The following is a 21,195-nucleotide window of genomic DNA, read 5'->3' on the forward strand; positions in this document are numbered from 1 at the left end:
AAAAAAAAAAAAAAAAAAAACTCTAAAAAAAAAAAATAAATAAAATAAAATGGTAGATGTGTTTTAAGTATGAAAACTTCTGCTTTCTGCTGTGTTGGTCCGGCAAGAACCAGATTGACTCCCCTGCCTTCAGCAGCTAGAAACGGTAAAATGTATGTGGAAGAATGGTTTAGAGACCGATGGCAAGCAGGTGTCTGTGATCCCCAGCAGACCATGGACAGAGTGAGGTGCGCTCCCAGGCTGCCGTTCCGGGAAGGGAACACATGCGGTCTTGTCGAAGAGAGCTGCTGACTTGGCCTTTGGAGAGGCCAGAGTAGCTAGAATTTATAGGGAGAGGAGAGGAGAGAGCTTTCTAGAGAGAGGGCTGCAGAAACCTACAAGGAGTCCCCTTGAGTCTTTTGGCTTAGCACTGATTGGCATGTGTGTGAAAGGAAAAGTCGCGCTGGAAAGCAGGAGGCTGAACAGCTCCCAGAAATCAGTGCCAGGCTGGGAGTAAAGTTCCCGCCAGCTGGAGTGGAAACCACTCTGAACACGTGCGGCATCAGGTAGGATTCCCAGCAGACTATGATCTTGTGAAGGAACTAACCCTAGATTCAGAGCTGCTCTGGACCCACAATGTCTGGCATCCAGAAACTTCCTGACACGCAAAGAAACTATGAGAATACGACTTGTGGCCAGGACAAAAATGAGCCCGTAGAAGAGACATAGAAGAGACTGAAGCAGTTGACATTGGATAAGGGTGTTCGACTAGCTTTTATGAGTTAGAGGAAAACATGAACGTGATAAGACCTGAAGTGGAAGGTGTATTTTCAAAACCCCAAGTGGAACTCCTCAGGATGAAAACAGTGGTAATCTGAAAATTAAAAACAAAAACCAAACAAACAAAAAAACCCACACCAATAACCAATAACCCAACTCTGGATGGAATTAAGAACAGATGAGACACAGAAGAAGAAAAATCGATGAATTTAAGTAAGAATTAAAAAAAAACTGTCCAACTGATGTACAGAGGAAGAAAGCCTGGGAGAAGAGAGGACGGGTCCATTGTAGTGGGAGGGGGTCCTAGGAGGAGCGGGGGGAGGGGGAAGAGAAGGAACACGGGAGCTGAGTAAGTGCCAGCTGAAATTGTTACCCATGGGATGAAAAGTGTCACTGCACATATTCAAGGAGTTCAGAGAACCCCAAACAAGACACACAGAAACCCCTAACGGACATCATAGATGGAAGAAGAATGGTTATAAAGCACCTCGGGACAGACAGGGCGCGCTCGCAGAGCAGAGTACGTCGGCTCGTGGGCAGGTGCCGCTCGACGACGTCGGATGACTGAGGGAAGAATAAAGCCCCCGCACCCTGGTGTTTGTTACCCATCAAGAAGACCTCTCAGAAATGAAAGCAAAAGAAGGGGCTGTAGGCGTAGCTCCAGGAAAATCAAAGTAAGTCTGGGGGCCGCAGGAAAGGAATGCCGGCTGGAAGTGTGGATCTACAGGAAGAAACGAAGAGTTCTGGGAGTGCTGAATATGTGGTGAATATAATAGATTTTTTTCTCATTTTAAAATGTTTTAAAAAGGTAATCCATTGTTTAAAGCCAAATACTGACAGTGTGTCGTGGGTTATGATCTATGTAGAAGTATATGACAAAAACAACACTTTGGATGAACTTTCCAAAGTAGTCGGATTGATTACGTCCTCCGAGTCCAAAGCCTGCTTCCCCAGGGCTCAGGGTGCCTCGGATCCGTAGCAGCTGCGCACGAGCGGCCCGTGTGATGGACTGGCATGGGTGCGGCGCCTCCCCGCCCTCCTCTCTGCTCTGCACCCCAGGGGCTGTCCCTCTAGGGTTCCTACTGAAGTGTGAACGCGGGAGATGGTAGATCCCCCGTGGGAGGAGAGAGGCTGGACCCTGCCTTCCCTCCGCCGCCTCCCTTTCCCGGACCTTGGTTCTGGCAGAGTCTGTTGCCGTAGGGCCCGGCTCCTGCGGGGCGGCCCTCCTTTGGGGCTGGAGACTCTCCCTTCTCAGCTCCTACCTCCCGCTCCTTGCCCTTCACGTGCCTCACCATCCCTGGCCATCCCTGGCTGGCGTCCTTACTTCCGAACCCGCTATCTGTGAATAGTCGCTCAGTTAAATGCGCTGGAGTTAAAATTTGGAGCGCACCACTTGGTTTCTGTGCCGTGGTAAGGTTGAGCACTTAACAGCACTTTGAGTGCCAGGTACTGGTGCGTGTGCCTCACAGGGCACAGACTGACATCTGTCAAGATTCCCCACATGAAATGCCAGTGTTTTCTCTCTTTTTTTAAACCATTCCACAGAAATTATAACGAGTAACAAAGTGTTTTGTGTTTTTGTTTTGTTTTGCTGCAAATGTCCGTGGCCGCACAGATTGTCGTCTGCTGCGTGTGCAGTGCTCTTGCACTTATTACTAACCCTTCTTCAGCAATAGAAGCCAAAACTCTTACGAAGTCTTATGCTACCTCTGGATTAGCCAAGCAATTTACAGAAACACATTGGCGTTTATGTTCAATATGTATGGACGAGAAAAAAGGATAGCCGGGTCCTGAGTGAGGCGGAAAGGAATGGTGCCTCACAGACCCCAGGATCTCCTTTAGAAACACTGCTGGGCATACCCTCATTCCGTATTCTGCTGCTTCTCTGTATAATTCACGTAATCTGTAACCCATGGACAAGATTTCCATGCCAGTAAGAATTGCCACAGAAGGTCTCTAAAGTCTCCACACCAGTGCCCACCACCAGCACGACGGTCTGGAGAAGTCAGAGTCAGGTTGAAGCGGGCGGCCTTCGAGCCTGGACGCGGCAGCCCCGTCCGTTGTCACTTGACAGATAGCTTTTAGGAAGTTCGCCTTTCTGCACCCTCTCTCACCTGGCCCTCTTCTCTTGGTTCCCCAGGCGGCTTTTGAAGAGAAATAATTGCCCTCAGGCTACACAGCTGCATTTTCTCTCCGGGTGCGTTTGCGTTTCGGTATGCATTTTGAACTTTTCATGCAGGTCTTCCGTTTTGTGTAACCCCAAAAGACGCCATTCACAATGTAGCCTGTGCCAATAAACTTGTGTATTTCTCTGGTCCTGTCGTTAAAGAATTACCTAGCCAATGAAATCAATGTTTCAAGGTGTGGACATGTTTGGAACACAGCACTGTGACAGTTACCTGTAACGGCTTCTCTGTAACAGGACTGTGTACTCTCTGTGTGACAGCAAAATGGTTTCCACCAGCACAGCTCTCCCCGGGTCCCCTGTATTTGTCACTTAGTGAAGGGAAAGGCCACGCTCACTCTCAGCGTAGAAGACTTTATCTCATGATGCGTGTCTGCAGCTGAGAAGCAGGCCGTGTAACATCACGTGACCAGCTCACGGGCATGACCGGTAACTAAGTTACACGGTCCCGCATGTGTGGATCTGGTGATGCTGTCCGGTCATTGTTTTATTTCCTTCATGGGGTCTGGGCACTTGAGATGAGCTGTTGCTCCTTGTAGCCAGACTTGACGTCCTGTTGCTCCTTGTAGCCAGACTTGACGTCTTGTCGTAGAGATTGTTACTTTGAGAACATGAAGATGAAGTAAACCAGGGACCACCAACTGTATTGAATCCCGAAATCACTATGCTCAGGTATTTTACAACACCTACGTCATCAGCAGTACCCAGCAAGGAGAGTGTAGCTGCAGAAGCAGTCACCGGTAAGGTGGAAGAAGAATGCAAACAAAGTGGCATTTGTAGTTTGAGGTTCTCACTTAAAGCCTTGCTCATTCCTGTCATTAAAATGTATTAACACATCAGGCTCAGCTTCACGAGAAGATGGGGAAGCAGATTAACTGCTACGTTAGGGGGGCATGTAAACCATGGACTTGCTACCCCTGTAGCCATGAGCTGGCAGGGTGGGTGTATCTCCAAACCGTGGTGTCACAGGCCAGCCCTGTGTGGGTGAGCGAGTGTACATACTTCTCTCTGGTGTGAGTTTGCACAGAGCAGAATGTGGGGACAGGGCACCTGAGCTCTGGGCCAGCTGTGCTTCCCATACAAGGATGGGGCAGACCGCTGAGGAAGAAGGTGGGGCTGCTGGCGCGGTCTCCACTGACTGGTACCCCTAGAGAGCAGGGGCGCCCCAGGGAGCTGTGCTAGCTCACACCTATTGCCCACACTTCTCTGTGCTGTATTGGAAAAGAAAGTCTCTGTACCTCTACGTTTACTGAGTAAACGGCTCAACGAATCAGTACGCGTGAGCGTGATCATTGGTGACCGTGACCTCTAGCTTCTCTTCGCTGGGAATCCAAACCGAGTCTGAGCTCTGGCCAGCTTCCAACACGCTTACCGTCCACACACACCTGAAACGTGCGGAGAAAAGCACCTCCCGGTTCACCCGGCGGCCAGTGGTCCGCCTGGCTGGGGTCTGGTCTGTGCAGAAGAGCGGCCTGCGTTCTTGCAGACTACACCGGAGACTCCCCTAATCCCTTGAAGCCTGAGTAGAACGCGGGCAGTCAGCTCTACCCCAGCACAACCTGTGAGAGCGTGGAGGTGGGGTGTGCGCATTCCGGGTCGGATGTCCCCCACTCGGAATCCCCACTGGACAGACGGGCAGCGTCCGGCCCTGCGGCTGGCGGCGCAGACCAACGCCCTTGGCCGGTGCTCTGCCCACAGGAGACGCAGTTGTCCCTGGATCCCTTTCCTGTCCTTCTGTTTTCTTAAGTGATGTCCACCCCGGACATGGGGCCTAAACTCACAACCCAGAGATCAAGGGGGCCGGGCTCACCCGCTGAGCTGGGCAGGTGCCCCAGGTTCCTTCCTGTCTTAACGCCCTCCGCCCCCACCCCAGAGCCCTGATGTGTTCAGTACCCGAGTGCGGAGTTAAGGCTGATGCTTCTGCCCGCTGAGAGCTTCCGGTGGGAGAAGCTGCAGCATTCGTTCTGCGCACCCCGGGCTCTCGGAAAACCGACGGGGCTGGCGGCGAGCCCGCCGCAGAGCCCTCTGGGAGATGTAGTTCTGGGGCGAGAGGCACCCTGGGAAATGGAGTTCTGCGCGCGCCCTTCCGCGGTCCGCGGTGAGGCTCTCGGCGCGCGGGCCCCAGCGGGAGGGGCGGGGCGGAGGGGGCGGGGCGGGGCTCGGCGTCCCCGCGGCCTCGTGGGGACAGCGTTCCGGGCCGGTGCAGTGTGGGGCGGTCCGTGGGGACCCGAGATGCCGAGGGGCGGAGGACGCAGCGCGCCGCGCGTCCTGCCCCGTGGACAGCGGCCGCGGAGCCGGCGAGTGCCGAGGGGCCTGCGGGGGCCGGGGCCGGGGCCGGGGCCGGGGCCGGGGCCGTGGAGGAGCCGGGCCCCTGCGGCTGAGGCTGGCGGGAGAGGGGCCAGCGGAAGGGGTGTTCGGGGCGTGCGGCTGCGGCGGTTGGGTCTGCGTGGGCAGCGCCGCGGCCGCAGGCTGCTCGGCAGGTGCCGGCGGTGTGGACGGCCGCCGCGGCGACTCGGGGTGCTGCGGTGAGCCGGCGGCCGTGGGCGCGGACTCTGGGTGCCGGCAGCGGACTGTGCTGCGAGGCGGGACCGCGAGGCGGAGAGTCCGCGGCGGCCGGCTGGGCTGCGGGGCCGCGCCGCGCCGCGAGTGGGCACGTCCCGGAGGGGCTTCTCCGCCGCCTGTTCCTGAGCCTCCGCGGGGAGCGCCCGGAGGCCGGCGGTCTGCGAGGTGCTGTGTGTGTCGCCGGCACCGGCTCGGGAGGACGTGGCCGTGGGGTGTCCGTTGGCCTCGGGGACTGCGGAGCGCGGAGCCCCAGGGCTCCCCGGGAATCAGGATTAGGGTGCCTGGTGCGGAGGAACGGGGGATGATGGAGTGGTTGGGGACGCCCGGTGTCCGCAGGGCACGAGCCCTTGGGGTCTGGCCGGCCCAGTGGGGAGGGCCGGGACTGCATCTTGGGGTCCGGAGTTCCAGTCCCGGGTCGCGTCGAGCCGGCCGTAGACACCAGAGGAGAGTGACCGCGGGACTGCGGGGTGAATGATTTGGCCGCTTGGGGCTGGAAGTCAGACACTGGTTGGCCTTTGGCTGTAACTGGGGGGCCCTGGGGTTGACTGGGGACAGAGTAGGTTTGGGCGACTGGGGAGACATTTGTGGGGAGACTCCCTGGTCATCAGGAGGCCCGGGGGGTCACTAAGTGTGCGGGTCAGCGAGGGACTTGACGGTGTCCGTGAGCCGGCTGTGGGCGTCGGTGGTGGCCCAGCGGTGTCTGAGCCACGGGACTCGCGGAGCTCGCGGGAGCAGGAAGGGCTGTGGGGCTGCCGGGAGGGGTTAGGGTTAGGGTTAGGGTTAGGGTTAGGGTTAGGGAGGGGTTCGAGGCTCACGACTGCGCGGCCCCGGGGGTCGGTGACTGAAGACCGGGATGCTGGTTGAGCGCTGACGGGGCAGCCAGCGCGGGGTAACCACGTCTGTGCTCCTAAGTGTGGGTCTGAAAGTGGCTTTACTGTGTGGCCTACAAGGCAGTTGAAACCTGTAAGACTTCAGATCCCATCTTTGTAGTGTCAGCGCGGTTCCCACCACCTATGACAGCCGCACCTCTGAAGTAGCGGCGTTACTGATCATGATTGTTATTGGTAAGAATTTTCTGGTTTCCCTGTAACCCCGTCACGTGATCATAGGAGCACTCACCAGCCTTTACTCAGTGTTTCTGTGCCAGTCCTGGCTCGCAGGGATTTAGTGTAGAATTGTCGAGAACATCATGGGCTTCAAATGAGCGACTTGTATGTTGAGGAGAAGCTCTGCTGAATTACTCTCTTGTTTCATCAGCTGCTGAATCCAGTTTCCTCGCTTCCTTATGCCTTGACTTAAAAGTGAACGCGACGTTCTTATTTTCTGTGGGCTCTATATTACTCGCGTGGTCTCTTTCCCTTCCCCGTTCCGAGAGAGAGCGAGTGCTGGGGGGAATGCGGCTACTAAGGGGCTGGGGTTCCTTCTGCATACCCCCTATTTTGAGTCCTTGTGAGGTCTGTGTAGAGTCCATAGAAAACCCACTCTGAGCTTTAAAGGCAGGTTAAATGAGTTTCCAATGAGAGAGGGGTATTTCCATGAACTAAAGACAGTTTGTTACCCGACTCTACAGATTCTAGTTTCCGTGGACTAATTGGCTTGTTTGAGATAAAGAAGTCTCTGGAGCAAGGGTCCTGGGTGAAGAGAATCCTGACCCGAGACCTTTAATTTGAGCATCAAGATAAGAATCCAAGAAGATACACAGAGCCTGCAGTTTTCCCGAGAGCAGCAGAAAATGACCAAGTCCCAGGTGAGTAACTCATTTATTTCCTCAATTGTGGTACCGTACAATTCGCCCATTTTAAGTGATCAATTGACTGTTTGTTGGTGGTGGTCGTTTTTCAGTAGTTTAGAGGCTTCTGCAACCATCTAATTGTTGAGCCACAATCTAAATTTAGCATATTTTCATCCTCTAGGGGCGCCTAGTGGGTCTGCCTTCAGCTCAGGTCATGATCCCAGAACCTTGGGATCTAGTCCCGCTTCCAGCTCCCTGCTCAGCGGGGAGTCTGCTTCTCCCTTTCCTTCTGCCTGCTGTTAGCCCTGCTTGTGCCTTCTCTCTCTCTCTCTCTCTCTCTCTCTCTCTTTTTCTGTGAAATAACTAAAAATCTCAAAAAAATGTGAAAAGGACATTTTCATCCTCCTAAAAGGAAACCTGTCTCCATCTCCGCAGCAGGTAACCCCCAGGGCCCCCGCCCCAGCCCCAGGCCCCAGCTCCTGGGTTTGCCCATTCTGCGCATCTCATATCCACAGGATCACACGTGATGGGGTCTTTTGTGACTGGCTTCTTTCATGTAGCCTGCTTTTAAGATGGGCCATGAATTAATACTTTATTGTGTTTTGTTGTGGAATATTCTGTTGTGTGACTGGGGCAGTTTTGTTTATCAGTTCCTCATTTGCTAGACCAAATAGCTGTTTGCTATTTTGGCTGCTGTGGATACTACTACTGCCAACATTGGTGTGTATGTTCTCTTTTCTTAGGTACATACCTAGGAATGAACTGCTAGTTCCTGTGGTAACTATATTTAACATTTTAAAGAACTGATAGACTTTTTTCTAAGTACTGTTTTCTTTTTTAAGATTTAATTGTTTAGGGGCACCTGGGTGGCTCACTGGGTTAAGGCTCTGCCTTTGGCTCAGGTCATGATCCCAGGGTCCTGGGATCGAGCCACGCATCGGGCTCCCTGCTCAGTGGGGGGCCTGCTTCCCCCTCTCTCTCTGCCTACTTGTGATATGTCTGTCTATCTCTGTCAAATAAATAAAAATCTTTTTAAAAAATGATCAAATAAATGTATCATTTGGGGATGACTTCATTTATAAATAGTAGCTCTAATAATAAGGCCACTGAAGGGTCACTTGTGTGGCTGTCAGTTAAGTGTCGGCCTTCGGCGTGGGTCATGATCCCAGGGTCCTGAGATCGTCTCCCGGGTCGGGCACCCTGCTCAGCTGGAAGCCTCCCACTGCTTGTGATCCCTCTCTGTGTCTCTGCCTCTGTCAAATAAATAAAGATCTTTAAAAAATAATAATAATAAGACCTCTGAAGTTTCTCCTGCTAGGACACATGGAAGCAGACAGCCCTGGGCTGGCACGGCACGTGAGGGGTGCCATGAAAGACTACGGGGTTTTCTGGGCTTCTGCTCTGTCGTACTCTGCCAGTTGGTTTTCTGTGTCCCACATGCCGCCTCACAGCTCAAGGTGGCTTCTGCGGCTCCAGTACAACGTCTACTCAAGAGCAGGAAGAGGGAGGCCTGGGTGGCGCAGCTGGTTAAGTGTCCAGCTCTTGGTTTCCACTCCGGTCCTGATCCCAGCGTCACAGATCAGGCCCCACATCAGGATTCGTGCTCAGCGCAGAATCTGCTTAAGACTCCCTCCACCTCACCCCGCCCCTCCTCCTGCTCCCTCTTGCCCTAAAATAAATAATTCTTTTTAAAAAATCGTAAAAAATAAAAGCAGGAAGAATAGTAGAGAGCAGAGGGTATTATCAGTGTGTCCCTGTCTTACCAGAAAAGCAGCAGCTTCCCCCAGGTGGCCTCGCACACCTCCTGGAGCCGTTGCCAGCACGGATCACGGGACTGACTCTAGATGTAAGAGAGGCAGAAGGGCCAAGGGAACGGTTACGATTTGTGACTGGGAGCGGGCGCGTTGGCACCCCTCGTACAGCTGAGGTTTGCAGACAGGAGAACAGCTATCCCGAAGGCTGCTAGAGGCTCCTGCCCTGGGGTCTTTGCACCATGGTTTCACCGTCGGAAACCCACTGGTTCAGCTTTACTAGGAGCGTGCTCTTCCAGGGCCCGCCGTCGTTCGAGGACGTGGCTGTGGACTTCACGTGGGAGGAGTGGCGGCTGCTGGACTCCACGCAGAAGGCTCTGTACCGAAGTGTGATGCTGGAGAACTTGAGCAGCCTTGTGTCCCTGGGTAAGGACACATCCGGTGTGGACTCGGCCCCGTCAGCTGGCTTTCCCTTTTGTTGACTGAAAAATGGGACCTTTGAAGTGTGTCATGACATAGGGCTTTAGTCTAAGAATTCAAAAATTCTTAGCCCTTTTTCGTCTCCAGAGTGTCTGTCCACGCACATCCCAAGTGAACGACGTCTTTCACAGCCTCTGGAGCTAAGCATTTACTTTTCTTCAGAAGCCCGAGCCCAGGAAATTGGGCCCAAGTCCTATGTGATTTTTCCATACACAAGGTTTCAGCTCATCAGACCAGATGTGACCTTCAGGCTGGAGCAGGAGCAGCCACGGGTACATCCCGAGTCCGAGCTTTGCAGGCGAGGCCCCTGGGCAGCGGTGGAGTTAAATTCCAGCTGGAAGTGAACAGTGAAGACGGTGAGGGGTGGGCACCTGTGCAATGTTGTGTCGAGAATCCTCGAGGTCACTAACCCTCTGGAAGTGACCCAGAGCCATTGAGATGAGCTTCTCAGATAGGCAGATATCGTTTCTAGCGCTTACCATGTGAGGATAGGTCATCTGTCTTCCTTGGCTCTGATTTTCTTTTTTTTTTTTTTTTTAATTTTATTTTATTTATTTATTTATTTGAGAGACAGTGAGAGAGAGCATGAGAGGCGAGAAGGTCAGAGGGAGAAGCAGATTGCCCGTGGAGCTGGGAGCCTGATATGGGACTCGATCCCGGGACTCCGGGACCATGACCCGAGCCAAAGGCGGTTGCTTAACCAACTGAGCCACCCAGGTGCCCTGATTTTCGAGTGAGCTCTGCCTCTCTGGTCCGTCCTAAGGAGCTCAACCCCTCTCTCCTGTTGGACTTTGCTCGTTCATTTTCCTCTCCACACCAGACCTTATCCTGCTGAGAGATCCCTTTTCTTTTCTCTAGGACACAAGATTAGTTGTGATTTTTTCCCCCTCACTGTTCTAATTCCCACATATTTCCTTTCCCCTTTCATTGTGAATGCCTCCGATTACTGTTGCACTCCCACAGTCTTTCCTCTAGTCTCGCCTTCATTTCTCTCATGATGGTTTACTCCTCCTGGGCCTGTAACCAAAGAAATAACTTCGGAGTCCTCATTCCCTTGCTTCTAGTGCAACTTTTTATTGCCTTCTCTTAGGGTTGAGTGTGTATGCAGATGAAACCATTTGCCTGGAACAGATTATTCTATCATGGCTCCTAACAACCTGTTTAGTCCATTTTTTTTCTTCTCCTTATCCATTATCGGTTTTCTACCTCAGTTTCCATGAAAGCACTTTATTTAATTTTAATTCCCAAACATGTACCGGTGTGCATGATTATTTCTGCGGTTCTGGTTCATCTGGTTCACAGTTATTGAAGAATTCACTAAAGGGGTTTAATTCTTGTCTTTTCTAGAATACTGGAAAGTTGATGATTACAAAGCATGGCACCAAGAAATTCAAGACAGGATTAAAAAATTGGAACAAGTTCATGAAATGAATGCAGGTGGAAAAATATTTCAGTCGAGCATGAACCTTGCCCCTTTAAAGCAAAAATCCAATAAGCGTGTCTCAACTGGAAAACATTTGAAATATTCACTAGATTTATTTACTCAGACTGGAAACAGTGGGAGAAAGAAAGCTGGGAAGGTCAGGGGATATGAGAAATCCTTTCTCCATATTGCATGTGAAAAAACTCCTGTTGGAGTAAAACACTATGAATGTACAGAATGTGGAAAAGTCATCAGCAGGAAGTCACGGCTCATTGTCCATCAGAGGACACACACAGGAGAGAAACCATTCAAATGCAGTGACTGTGGCAAAGCCTTTTCCCAGAAGTCACACGTCGTTACACACCAGACAGTTCACACAGGAGAAAAACGTTATGGATGTGAGTGTGGAAAGGCCTTCGCTAGAAAGTCACACCTCATCACACACCAGAGAACTCACACGGGAGAGAAACCATACGGATGCAGCGAGTGTAGCAAAGTGTTCTCTCAGACCTCACAGCTCATCATTCATCAGCGAAGTCACACGGGAGAGAAACCCTATGCCTGTAGTGAATGCGGGAAAGCCTTTAGTGGGAAATCACAACTCACCTCTCACAAGAGAACCCATACAGACGAAAAGCCCAACAAATGCAGTGAGTGTGGGAAAGCCTTCAGGGAGAAGTCAGGTCTCCGTAAGCATCAGAGAATCCATTCAGGAGAGAAGCCCTACGGGTGCAGTGACTGCGGGAGAGCCTTCAGTGGGAAGTCACTGCTGCTTCGACATCAGAAGACTCATTCAGGAGAAAAGCCCTACGGATGCAGCCAGTGCGGGAAAGCATTTATTTGGAAGTCACAGCTGCTCATACATCAGCGAACTCACACAGGAGAGAAGCCCTATGGTTGTGGCGAGTGTGGGAAAGCCTTCTCCCAGAAGTCACACCTCCTCGTACATCAGAGAATTCACACAGGACAGAAACCCTAGAAACAGAGTGGATGTGGGGCGCCCGGGGGGGCTCATTCGGTATGAAACTTTAAAGACACGTATCGTAGCTATAGTGAAAAGAAGGGCCATCTGTACCCCAATGTTCACGGCAGCAGTGGCCACAGTCAGCAAACTGGAAAGAACCAAGATGCCCTTCAACGGATGAATGAACAAAGCAGATGTGGTCCATATACACTATGGAGTATGATGCCTCCATCAGAAAGGATGAATACCCAACTTTTGTAGCAACATGGACGAGACTGGAAGAGATTATGCTGAGTGAAATAAGTCAAGCAGAGAGAGTCAATTATCATATGGTCTCACTTGTGAAGCATAAGGAATAACACAGATGACATGGGGAGAAGGAAAAGAGAAGTGAACTTGGAGAAATTGGAGCAGGAGACAAACCATGAGAGACTGTGGACTCTGAGAAACAAAGGGAGGGTTTGGGGGGGGTTGGGTGAGCCTGGTGGTGGGTATTTTGAAGGACACATGTTGCATGGAGCACTGGGTGTGGTGCATAAACGCTGAATTTTGGAACACTGAAAAAAAATTAAAAAAAAAAAAGATACGTATCTGTGTGTATATGTATGTTGGCAATGACGACAGCCAAGTAAAAAGCCTGTTGCTTCAGAGGGATATAGGCCTTACGTTCCTGAGTATGGCTACATGTTATACATTTATATATTCTTGTAGCACTTGTGAAAATAATCTGTGAGCATGGTGTATGTCGTGTTTATGGCACGGCGTCTGTGAACAGTGCTGCACAGTGGGTATCATTTGTACCATGACGGTAGAAGGTACCTACGCTGGGCCAAATGATGTATTTCTTATTTAACAAGTAGTATAACTTATATTGCCAGATACTTTTCAGCACACGTAAATGAGTTTGAGAACTCTTACCGTGCTCTGTCTTCAATAATAGAAGCCAGAATTTTTCGGTAAAAGCTCCTGCCTCCTCTGAGTGCCCAGTTTATACACAGAACTGCTATTCACGTTAGACGCGCAAAGGCAAGAAGACACGTGAGCATGCGACGGAGTGAGCAACAGAGAAGCTCTGAATAGCACTGCTCTTCATCTGAATGTGTGGGAAATAAGGTTTGTAAAAGTAAAAGACCCACAAAGCATCTCCTCCTGTTATTTTTCAGTGGGATTTCTATACAGATTAGTTGTACATAGGTCAAATATAATAGAGCTAATAACCTGTATTTTAGATTAATATGCTAAGAGATCATGTAATCCTGTTCTCTGTGTCAATCTTTTAATGTTTTCCTAAAGTAACTTGCAAATAATTAGAAGAAACTCTATTAAAAAAAAAATAACAACAACCGTGTAGTTCTATAGGCTTACATGCAGAGACTTGCTAGGGGAATTAGGATTTTGGGGATAATTTGATTCAGACATCTTCTACAGATGAGACTTTAGAAGTCGAGGTACCTGGGACGCCTGGGGGGCTCAGTTTGTTAAGCAGCTGCTTTTGGCTCAGGTCGTGATCCCAGGGTTCTGGGATCGAGCCCCACATCTGGCTCCCGACTCCGCGGAGAGCCTGCTTCCCCCTCCCACCCTGCCTGCTGCTCTCCTTGCTTGTACGCTCCCTCTCTGTTAAATAAAATAAATAAAACCTTAAAAACAGTTCTTAAAAAAAAAAAGAAGTCGAGGTACCTTATTGTTTGTAAAAGAAATCTCTATTTAATGTACAAGAAATCTTGCAGTGCACAAGGTATTATCTTGCTTTTAAATAGGCCAAACTTAAGTATATTTGTAAATAATGTGTCTTGAAAATGCCAAAAGCCTTTCTTGAATGTTGATGAACTTCAGAGGTTTGCATCACACCCTAAATGTGTGATTTACATTCATGGTTTTTTTTTAAAGATTTTATTTACTTATTTGACAGACAGAGACACAAGCAGGCAGAGAGGCAGGCAGAGAGAGAGGAGGAAGCAGGCTCCCGCCGAGCAGAGAGCCCGACGCGGGGCTCGATCCCGGGACCCTGAGATCATGACCTGAGCCGAAGGCGGCGGCTTAAACCCACGGAGCCCCCCAGGCGCCCCAGCAAACAGATTTAAACCCGGTTTACCGAAACGCTTTTTACCCCCGTAACCGCTCAGCCAGCGCCCCCGGCGCGCCCCGAGCGGGTCGGTGACTCAGACCCCGGGTTCGCTCGGGACCAGCCCGCGGCGTTTCCCTGCGGCCGCGCCGCGCCCCGCCGGCCGAGTGCGGGCCTGCGCGTGGCCGGGGACCGCACCGCGCCTCCAGACGGCGGCCCCCGTCGCCCGGGCCGCAGGGCGGAGGGGTCGCGGCGGTCGCGTGCGGGCTCCTTCCCGCGGTCCCGCGTCGGGGCGCAGAGGGCGGAGCGCGCCCCGGGGGTGCTGGCTGCGGCGGGGCTGCGGGTGCGCGGAGCTGCGGGGGGACCCCGGCCTCGGGCGAGCTTCGCGGGGGGCTCCCGCATCGGGACCCGGAGTCGTGAGCCCGCCGGGGCCTAGGGCGGCCCGGGACCCGCTCTTCCCGCCGGGGCCGTTCCGGGCTGTCCCCTGCCCCCGAGTCCCACGCAGGTCCCTGGCCGGGGGCGCGCGCCCCTCCCGCCCTGCGCGGGGTCCTCGCCCGCCGCGGCTCGCTCGGGCTGTTGGGCCCCACGCGGGTTTCCCGCAGTCGCGAGTTCCCGGTGGAACCCGCGCGGGCTCCAGCTGGGGCGGTCGGTCCTTCGTGTGGCTGCCCGTGTCTTCCGCGGCATTATGTGGGGTTTGCCCCCTTTTTCTCCCTCAGGTTGTAACTTAAATACCTATCTCCGAGTTTAAAATGTGTAAGATCTAATCTATATTTTTATTTTATTTTTACTCGCTTACAATTTAAAAAGTACAGTCTCCAGGGCAGCGAATGGAGCCGATTATTTCTAGGGCATGTGACACACTCGGACACTGTTTAAGTACAGTTGTTGGATGGACTTTGTGTGTAAGGGCCTGCTTAGCCAGAGGGAGCCATTCTGCCGTTTCTGCAGTAAACATGGATTGACCCTGCGCCCCCAGAGGAACTTACTTAAAAGCTAGTCCGGGAAACCAGTCCCAGGTAGCAAAGCCCGGATACAAGGGCGGGTCAGGCCAGGTGGAGACGTCCAACCAGTGGGACGCACATACTGTCTCCCAAGCTACCAAGGAGAGTGGGCCCCGCCTTATGCCAATTCTGACCAAGGTCATAGGCCAGTTCAAATATCTACTTGGGTAAATCGAAATCCATTGGCCGCCGGTGTGTGACCTAGCATGACTGTGCAGTTTTCTCTGTGTGTTGCCATCTCATGGGCCACCTCTGTGTGGCCAGGCTCAACCACCTCTGTAAGTTAGTCTGTGAGGCTGGGAGGGGTCCCGGGACCAGAGGTTGGTTTGATTCTTGATGCTTGGCCCGTAATAAAGCTTTGCTTGACCTTCGCTTTGTACCAGTCTCGCTCCTTTGATCACGGACGGTTATTGGGGGACCTGGCACAGTGGGTTACTTCATCCATTGGCTTCACTCAGAGGAAGAGCATTTGTGTTTCTTGAAGGATGAATGGTCTCTTCGCCCTCAGCAGGGCGGGTTCCGGGCAGGTGTACGTCTTCAAAGTGGCTTTCATAAAAGAGTAGACGAGTTTAAATTAAGTGTAAAGCGTGTACATCAGTACAAACGAACCTCTGCACTCCAAGTCCCTATATCCAAACCCGTTCTCCCTGGCTTCCCTCTAGGGGTCTATGTTGCCGTGGCGTCCAGCTCTCATGCGAACGCTGTGTTGCCTCGGTCTTGCCTCCCTCAGTGTCACCAGAGTCCCCTGCCTTCTTGTAGTCTGTCCCCCGTGTCGCCTGTCACTCGGAGTCCCGTACTTTTTTGTAGTCTGTCCCCCTTGTTGGGCCGGCGGCTCCGGGAGTGCAGTAGGAACAACAGAAATGACCGCGGGCTGCCGTCTTCCAGGTCCCTCCCCCATTCCCTAACCCCTGTCTCTCCGGCCAAAAGGATGTTTGCCTGGGTCACGGCTCCATAGGTAACCCGATACCTATGCAGGAAACAGGAGCATCAGGACTCCCCCACACCCTCCAATCACCAAAGACCTTACCATGTATGTAAACCCATGCCCTGTCTTGGCCTGATAAAAGACCCCGCCGCCTCCCTCCCAGCTCTAACTTCCCCAACTCCCCCTTCCCGAGCCAGGGAACCTCACCTGAGAATGCCTACCTCCTCCCGGTGTGACTTTCCTGGCTCCCCTTCTCCTGAGCCCCAAAACTTCGCCAGAGAGTGCCTTTAACAAATCTTGCCTTGCCTTTACCTCGCCTATAAACCTGACACCCCTCAGTGTCGCCGGTTACTCAGAGTCCCACACTTTCTTAACTATCGCACATTTGCAGCAATATCCACTCTGTCATAGCAAGTAGCTTCCCAGTTGTTTTCCCAATTCTGCTCTTTCAACAGATTGTTTTCCTGAATTTGGTTACTTGTTTGACTTTATCTCATTGTCCAGTTTATAATTAGATTTGGGTTACTAATGACAAAGTATACATTTTTCAAAAACATATTCACTGGGCACCTGGGTGGCTCAGTGGGTTGGGCCGCTGCCTTCGGCTCGGGTCGTGATCTCCGGGTCCTGGGATCGAGTCCCGCATCGGGCTCTCTGCTCAGCAGGGAGCCTGCTTCCCTCTCTCTCTGCCTGCCTCTCTGTCTACTTGTGATCTCTCTCTCTGTCAAATAAATAAATAAATAAAACTTTAAAAAAAAAAAAACATATTCACTAAGGGGTGCCTGGGTTAAGCCTCTGCCTTCGGCTCAGGTCATGGTCTCAGGGTCCTGGGATCGAGTTCCGCATCGGGTTCTCCGCTTGGCAGGGAGCCTGCTTCCTCCCTCTCTCTGCCTGCCTCTCTGGCTACTTGTGATCTCTGACTGTCAAATAAATAAATAAAATCTTTAAAAAAAATATATATATATATTTTTTTTTTCACTACAAGACCAACCCTCACCCCCAATAGTCAACAAACAATCTTTTTAATTGTTCCATTAAAACAAAATAGGATCTGTTTAACTAAAATTTTCTGGCTATCGTCAATGTTTTAAAAAGTCCTATCCAAGTATGAATTACTTTAAAATCCACTCTTTAGCCTGGGTGGCTTAGTCTGTTAGGTGTCCGAATCAGTTTCAGCTCAGGTCACAATCTCAGGGTCCTGAGGTGGAGGCTGCCCCTGTGCTTAGGAGGGAGTGGGTTTCACATTCTTTCTCCTTCTGCGGCAAGCCCCACCCCCATGCACGCTCTCACTCTCTCTAAAATGAAAAGTAAATCCTATAAAAATTTACTTCTTGTTTTTTTTTTTATTGAATATACTTAACAATGAAAATCTGTTATTGATAGTAATACATTTTTGGTAAATCAGCAATGCTGGTGAATGTTGAAACTTGGTGTATTTGGGAAATTGGCTGCTGGAAAGCTTATTTTCAGTGAACTGGTTAGAGAGAGCATACTATGTTCTTAGTTACGACAGCAGTGGCATTCTAGGGCAGATGAGTGTGCAGATACAAGAGGTGTCTCTGCAGAATGAGATTTCTTGTTAAGCTTTAAATAGGAACACTCGGGGTACCCGGGTGGCTCAGTTGGTTAAGCGTCTGCCTTCCACTCGGGTCATGATTCCAGAGTCCGGGCATCGAGCCCCACATCGGGCTCCCTCCTCAATGCAGTCTACTTCTCCCCTTGCCTCACCCCCTGCTGGTGCTCTGTCACCCACGTTTCCTTGGATGTAGGCTACATTATCTACAGAAGGGGGCAGCTCTCCCTACCTCATCTGTGATTATTAGGGTGAGTTAACCCGTCTGGCAATTCCCACCTTGCTCAAGGCTGTATCAAGCATCCACAAGCCCAGCCCCAGGCCAAGACTCACCTTCCCCTTCTGGGGCAGCGCAGCCTTCAGGAGCACCCGGAAGGAATCTCAGCGGCCTGAGTGTATTCGGTAGAGCTTCCTTTGTGTGGCTGCTTTGTACCCCCTAGACACGTATCCATGGCTTTGCCTCTCGTCACTCACAGGCTTTGTAGAAAGACCTAACCCTTGCCCACTGTCCTGCCCTCCAGAGTATTTCCTTATGGAACCGCGCTGCTAGTTCACATGTTCCTGAGAATCACTTATGTAGCGTATCTTTTGTGGGAGCCATATTTGTTTTTTCAAATCAAATGAATTATTTCCTTAGCAGGGATGACGCATAGAGGTGAAATCAAATGTCTAGTGTTGGCACATATATATATAATGTCTGGTGTTGATGGATTGTGATTTTGTAAATTTATCTGTGAGGTGTGAAACCACCTGAGTATAAATGCGGAGTTGTCTGTGATAAACGTCTTTCCTCTCTGCCTTTACCTCCAATTTCTTTCCTTCTGCTAGATTCTTTCCGAAAATTTTCCCTCAGGAGGGAAAGTGTATTTTCTCTGTCACCTCTCATTTTTTTTTTAAAGATTTTATTAATATACTTGACAGAGATCATAAGTAGGCAGAGAGGCAGGTAGAGAGAGAGGAGGAAGTAGGCTCCCGCTGAGCAGAGAGCCCGAGTGGAGTGAGAGCCAAAGGCAGAGGCTTTAACCCACTGAGCCACCCAGGCGCCCCTCATCTCCCATCTTTTTATTTCAGACATCAGCCCCTGCTCTGATCTGCATGAGTTCTGTGGCTTTATTTTTTGAGCGCGCTTTTCAGCAGCAGCACACTTGCTTTTGGAAGCTGTGCTTACTTTCAGTCACCAGCCTATCACTCCACCCCAGTGGCCCTGCTTTTTGGGTTGGATGCCATGGGGTAGAGGAAGCTTGCTGTCTCCTGACCAAGTCTGCAAGGTTGAGGAATATCCATGATTTTCCAGATTGGACGTTTCTGGATGCATTGTACGTGTTTCCAAACTGCAATTACATTGTATTATTATGACAAGTTTTTTAGTCTGGTCTCAACATTTTAGCAGTTGAAAGTTGAAGTATGTTCCAGGTAACAAGAAACTTTTACTTTATGTAGTATTTAAAATAAGGTGCTGTCCTGAGGCAAGTACTATGGGGATCAGCAGGATTTGGGAAGAACATTATGCCCTCTCCAGGTATTAGCTGACATGTCCGTGTTGCTCCTGGCTCTGTGAAGCAGTCCACCCACCGTCTTTCCTGCAGAAAGGTCCCATCCATTGGTGGATAGATTCCGATGCCACGATTTTTTTTTTAGATTTTATTTATTTGACAGAAAGACACAGTGAGAGAGGGAACACAAGCAGGGGGAGTGGGAGAGGGAGAAGCAGGCTTTCCCCAGAGTGGTGATCCCAGGACTCTGGGATCATGAACTGTGCCAAAGGCAGATGCTTAATGACTGAGCCACCCAGGTGCTCCGATACCACTAAGTTTTATTTTTGAATGGTGAATACTTTTCTTTACTTGCTTGTATATATTCAGTGAAGCAAAGAAATATATTCATAAGACTTTCTTCGCTAGGGGTCCCTGATCCAACCCCGCATGGGGCTCTCTGCTCAGCAAGCAGCCTGCTTCCCCCTCTCTCTCTCGCCTGACTCTCTGCCGACTCGTGATCTTTCTGTCAAATAAATAAATAAGATCTTTAAAAAGAAAGACTTTCTTCGATGATGTAAGTAACGTGAAGATGAAAATCCTCTCCCTGGATTACATTCTCAAAGCAGAGGTACAAGTAATGGCCGATCATTATGGACTTGACTGCGTTCTGTGCAGGGTCACACTAGGTCATTAGAAGCAATCAGTAAGTCGTGGTGACATAATCTTGGGATCAGCGTCAAGAACGTACTTGGTCGGAGCGGGGAGCCCCGCTCGGGGAGCGGCCGTTCTCGGAGGAAGGCCGCGCCGCGGCGGCCGGTCGGCGGGGCTCTGGGACCGAGGCCGGCTCAGCCAGGGGAACAGTTTGCAGCACCGAGTCCGACGGACGGCCGCGTCTCGCTGGTTTTCCATCCAAACCAATGTTTTGTCCAAGATTCTGTTGACCAGCGAGCGGGAGCAGCAGAGGGAGAAGCGGGTTCCCTGCGGACCGCGCGCCGACGGGGCTGGGTCCCAGCCCTCCGGCCACGGCAGACGCTGGACCGACTCAGCCACCCGGGCGTTCGGAGGGATTTTTTTTTTTTTAAATCTTTTTTTTTTTTTTTAAAGATTTTATTTATTTATTTGACAGAGAGAAATCACAAGCAGGCAGAGAGGCAGGCAGAGAGAGAGAGAGGAGGAAGCAGGCTCCCTGCTGAGCAGAGAGCCCGATGCGGGACTCGATCCCAGGACCCTGAGATCATGACCTGAGCCGAAGGCAGCGGCTTAACCCACTGAGCCACCCAGGCGCCCTCGGAGGGATTTTTGATTCGGCCTCTCCGGTGTCCGGCCTCGGCGACAGCCGGAGGCAGGCGCGGTGCCAAGGCTACGTGGCCGGGAACCGCGGGCCCGACCTCGTCCGTCGCCGCGGCCCCGACCCCCGTCGCCGCGGAAGCCTGGCCTCGGGCTCGGGCTCGGGCGGGCCCGCCTGCAGACGCGGCGCGGCGAGCCCCGGCGAGGGCGCGGCGAGCCCCGGCGAGCCCTCGGCGCTGCACGGACGGCGGCGGAGGCGACCTCCGGGGACTCTCCGGGGCGCCCGTGAGAACCGGAACGCGGACAGCCGTGCGCGGCCGACGGCACGAGGGCGCTCCCTCCCCAGGACGCGCGGCCGGCCGCGGGCCTGCTCCGCCGCCGCCCCGGGAGAGCCCCGCGCCCAGCCCGGCCGACGCGGAGCCGCGGAGACCGGCCGGCGCGGGGGCTCCCGCTCGTCCCGCGCTCCCGGCGCGTCCCCCGACTGCCCGGCCTTCGCTCCCCGGCCGGGGGCAGTCGGCGTCCGGAAGTGCCGGCCGATCGCACTGATCCCGCCGTCCGCCCGGCGGAACGTCGCTTCCAGCACCGAGTGCAGTTATTGCGGACGCCCCACCCCCGATCACTCCATCTCTTTTGCCCCGACTTAACATGGCGCCGACGGCCGAGCGCCCGCAGACGAAGTCGTCCCGGCCATCACCAAAAATGGCGTCAGGACCGCCGCCAGCCGACTGCGCACACTCCGGCGGCCCCCACACTCCGAGTCTCGCTGGCCTCTCGGAGTTCCGCTCTAGCCGCCGCGCTCGGTGGGCGCCGCCGCCAGCCAATGGCAGCGCACGGCCGCTGCTGGCCCCGCCCAGCGAATCAGCTGAGGGATCCGCGATGTCTGTTGACAGCGGAGGGGGCGGCGGCGGCGGCGCGGCCGGTTCCGGGTTCGGCGCGGGGCGGGGGGTAAGCGGACGGCGCGGGGCGGCGCGGGGCGGCGCGGGGCGGCGGGCGGGAGGCGGCGCGCGGAGGGGGCG

General features: G+C 52.6%; 2 protein-coding genes across 7 annotated transcripts in view; both read left to right on the top strand.

Moving 5' to 3' along the window:
* The first annotated feature begins 4,993 nt into the window (after positions 1-4,993).
* ZNF26 (zinc finger protein 26) lies at positions 4,994-12,332 on the top strand. Of its 3 annotated transcripts, none has more exons than XM_059408118.1 (4): positions 4,994-5,042; positions 7,077-7,253; positions 9,289-9,415; positions 10,817-12,332. In XM_059408118.1, the coding sequence occupies exons 2-4, from the start codon at positions 7,239-7,241 to the stop codon at positions 11,869-11,871; spliced, it is 1,197 nt and encodes a 398-aa protein (XP_059264101.1). In that variant the 5' UTR covers positions 4,994-5,042; positions 7,077-7,238; the 3' UTR covers positions 11,872-12,332. The 3 variants fall into 3 exon arrangements, with proteins under 3 accessions (XP_059264101.1, XP_059264100.1, XP_059264102.1); XM_059408117.1 differs by lacking the exon at positions 4,994-5,042 and adding an exon at positions 5,308-5,469; XM_059408119.1 differs by lacking the exons at positions 4,994-5,042; positions 9,289-9,415 and adding an exon at positions 5,311-5,469.
* An 8,714-nt stretch (positions 12,333-21,046) lies between these two features.
* The window catches only part of CHFR (checkpoint with forkhead and ring finger domains), a 29,890-nt gene continuing 29,741 nt past the window's right edge, over positions 21,047-21,195 (top strand). For all 4 annotated transcript variants that reach the window (XR_009405837.1, XM_059408121.1, XM_059408122.1 and 1 more), the window contains exon 1: positions 21,047-21,124. The gene's annotated coding sequence lies outside the window, so the exon portion shown is untranslated. The remainder of the gene's footprint in view (positions 21,125-21,195) is intronic.

The sequence above is a fragment of the Mustela nigripes genome, chromosome 8, assembly GCF_022355385.1.
Source record: "Mustela nigripes isolate SB6536 chromosome 8, MUSNIG.SB6536, whole genome shotgun sequence".
NCBI lineage: Eukaryota > Metazoa > Chordata > Mammalia > Carnivora > Mustelidae > Mustela > Mustela nigripes.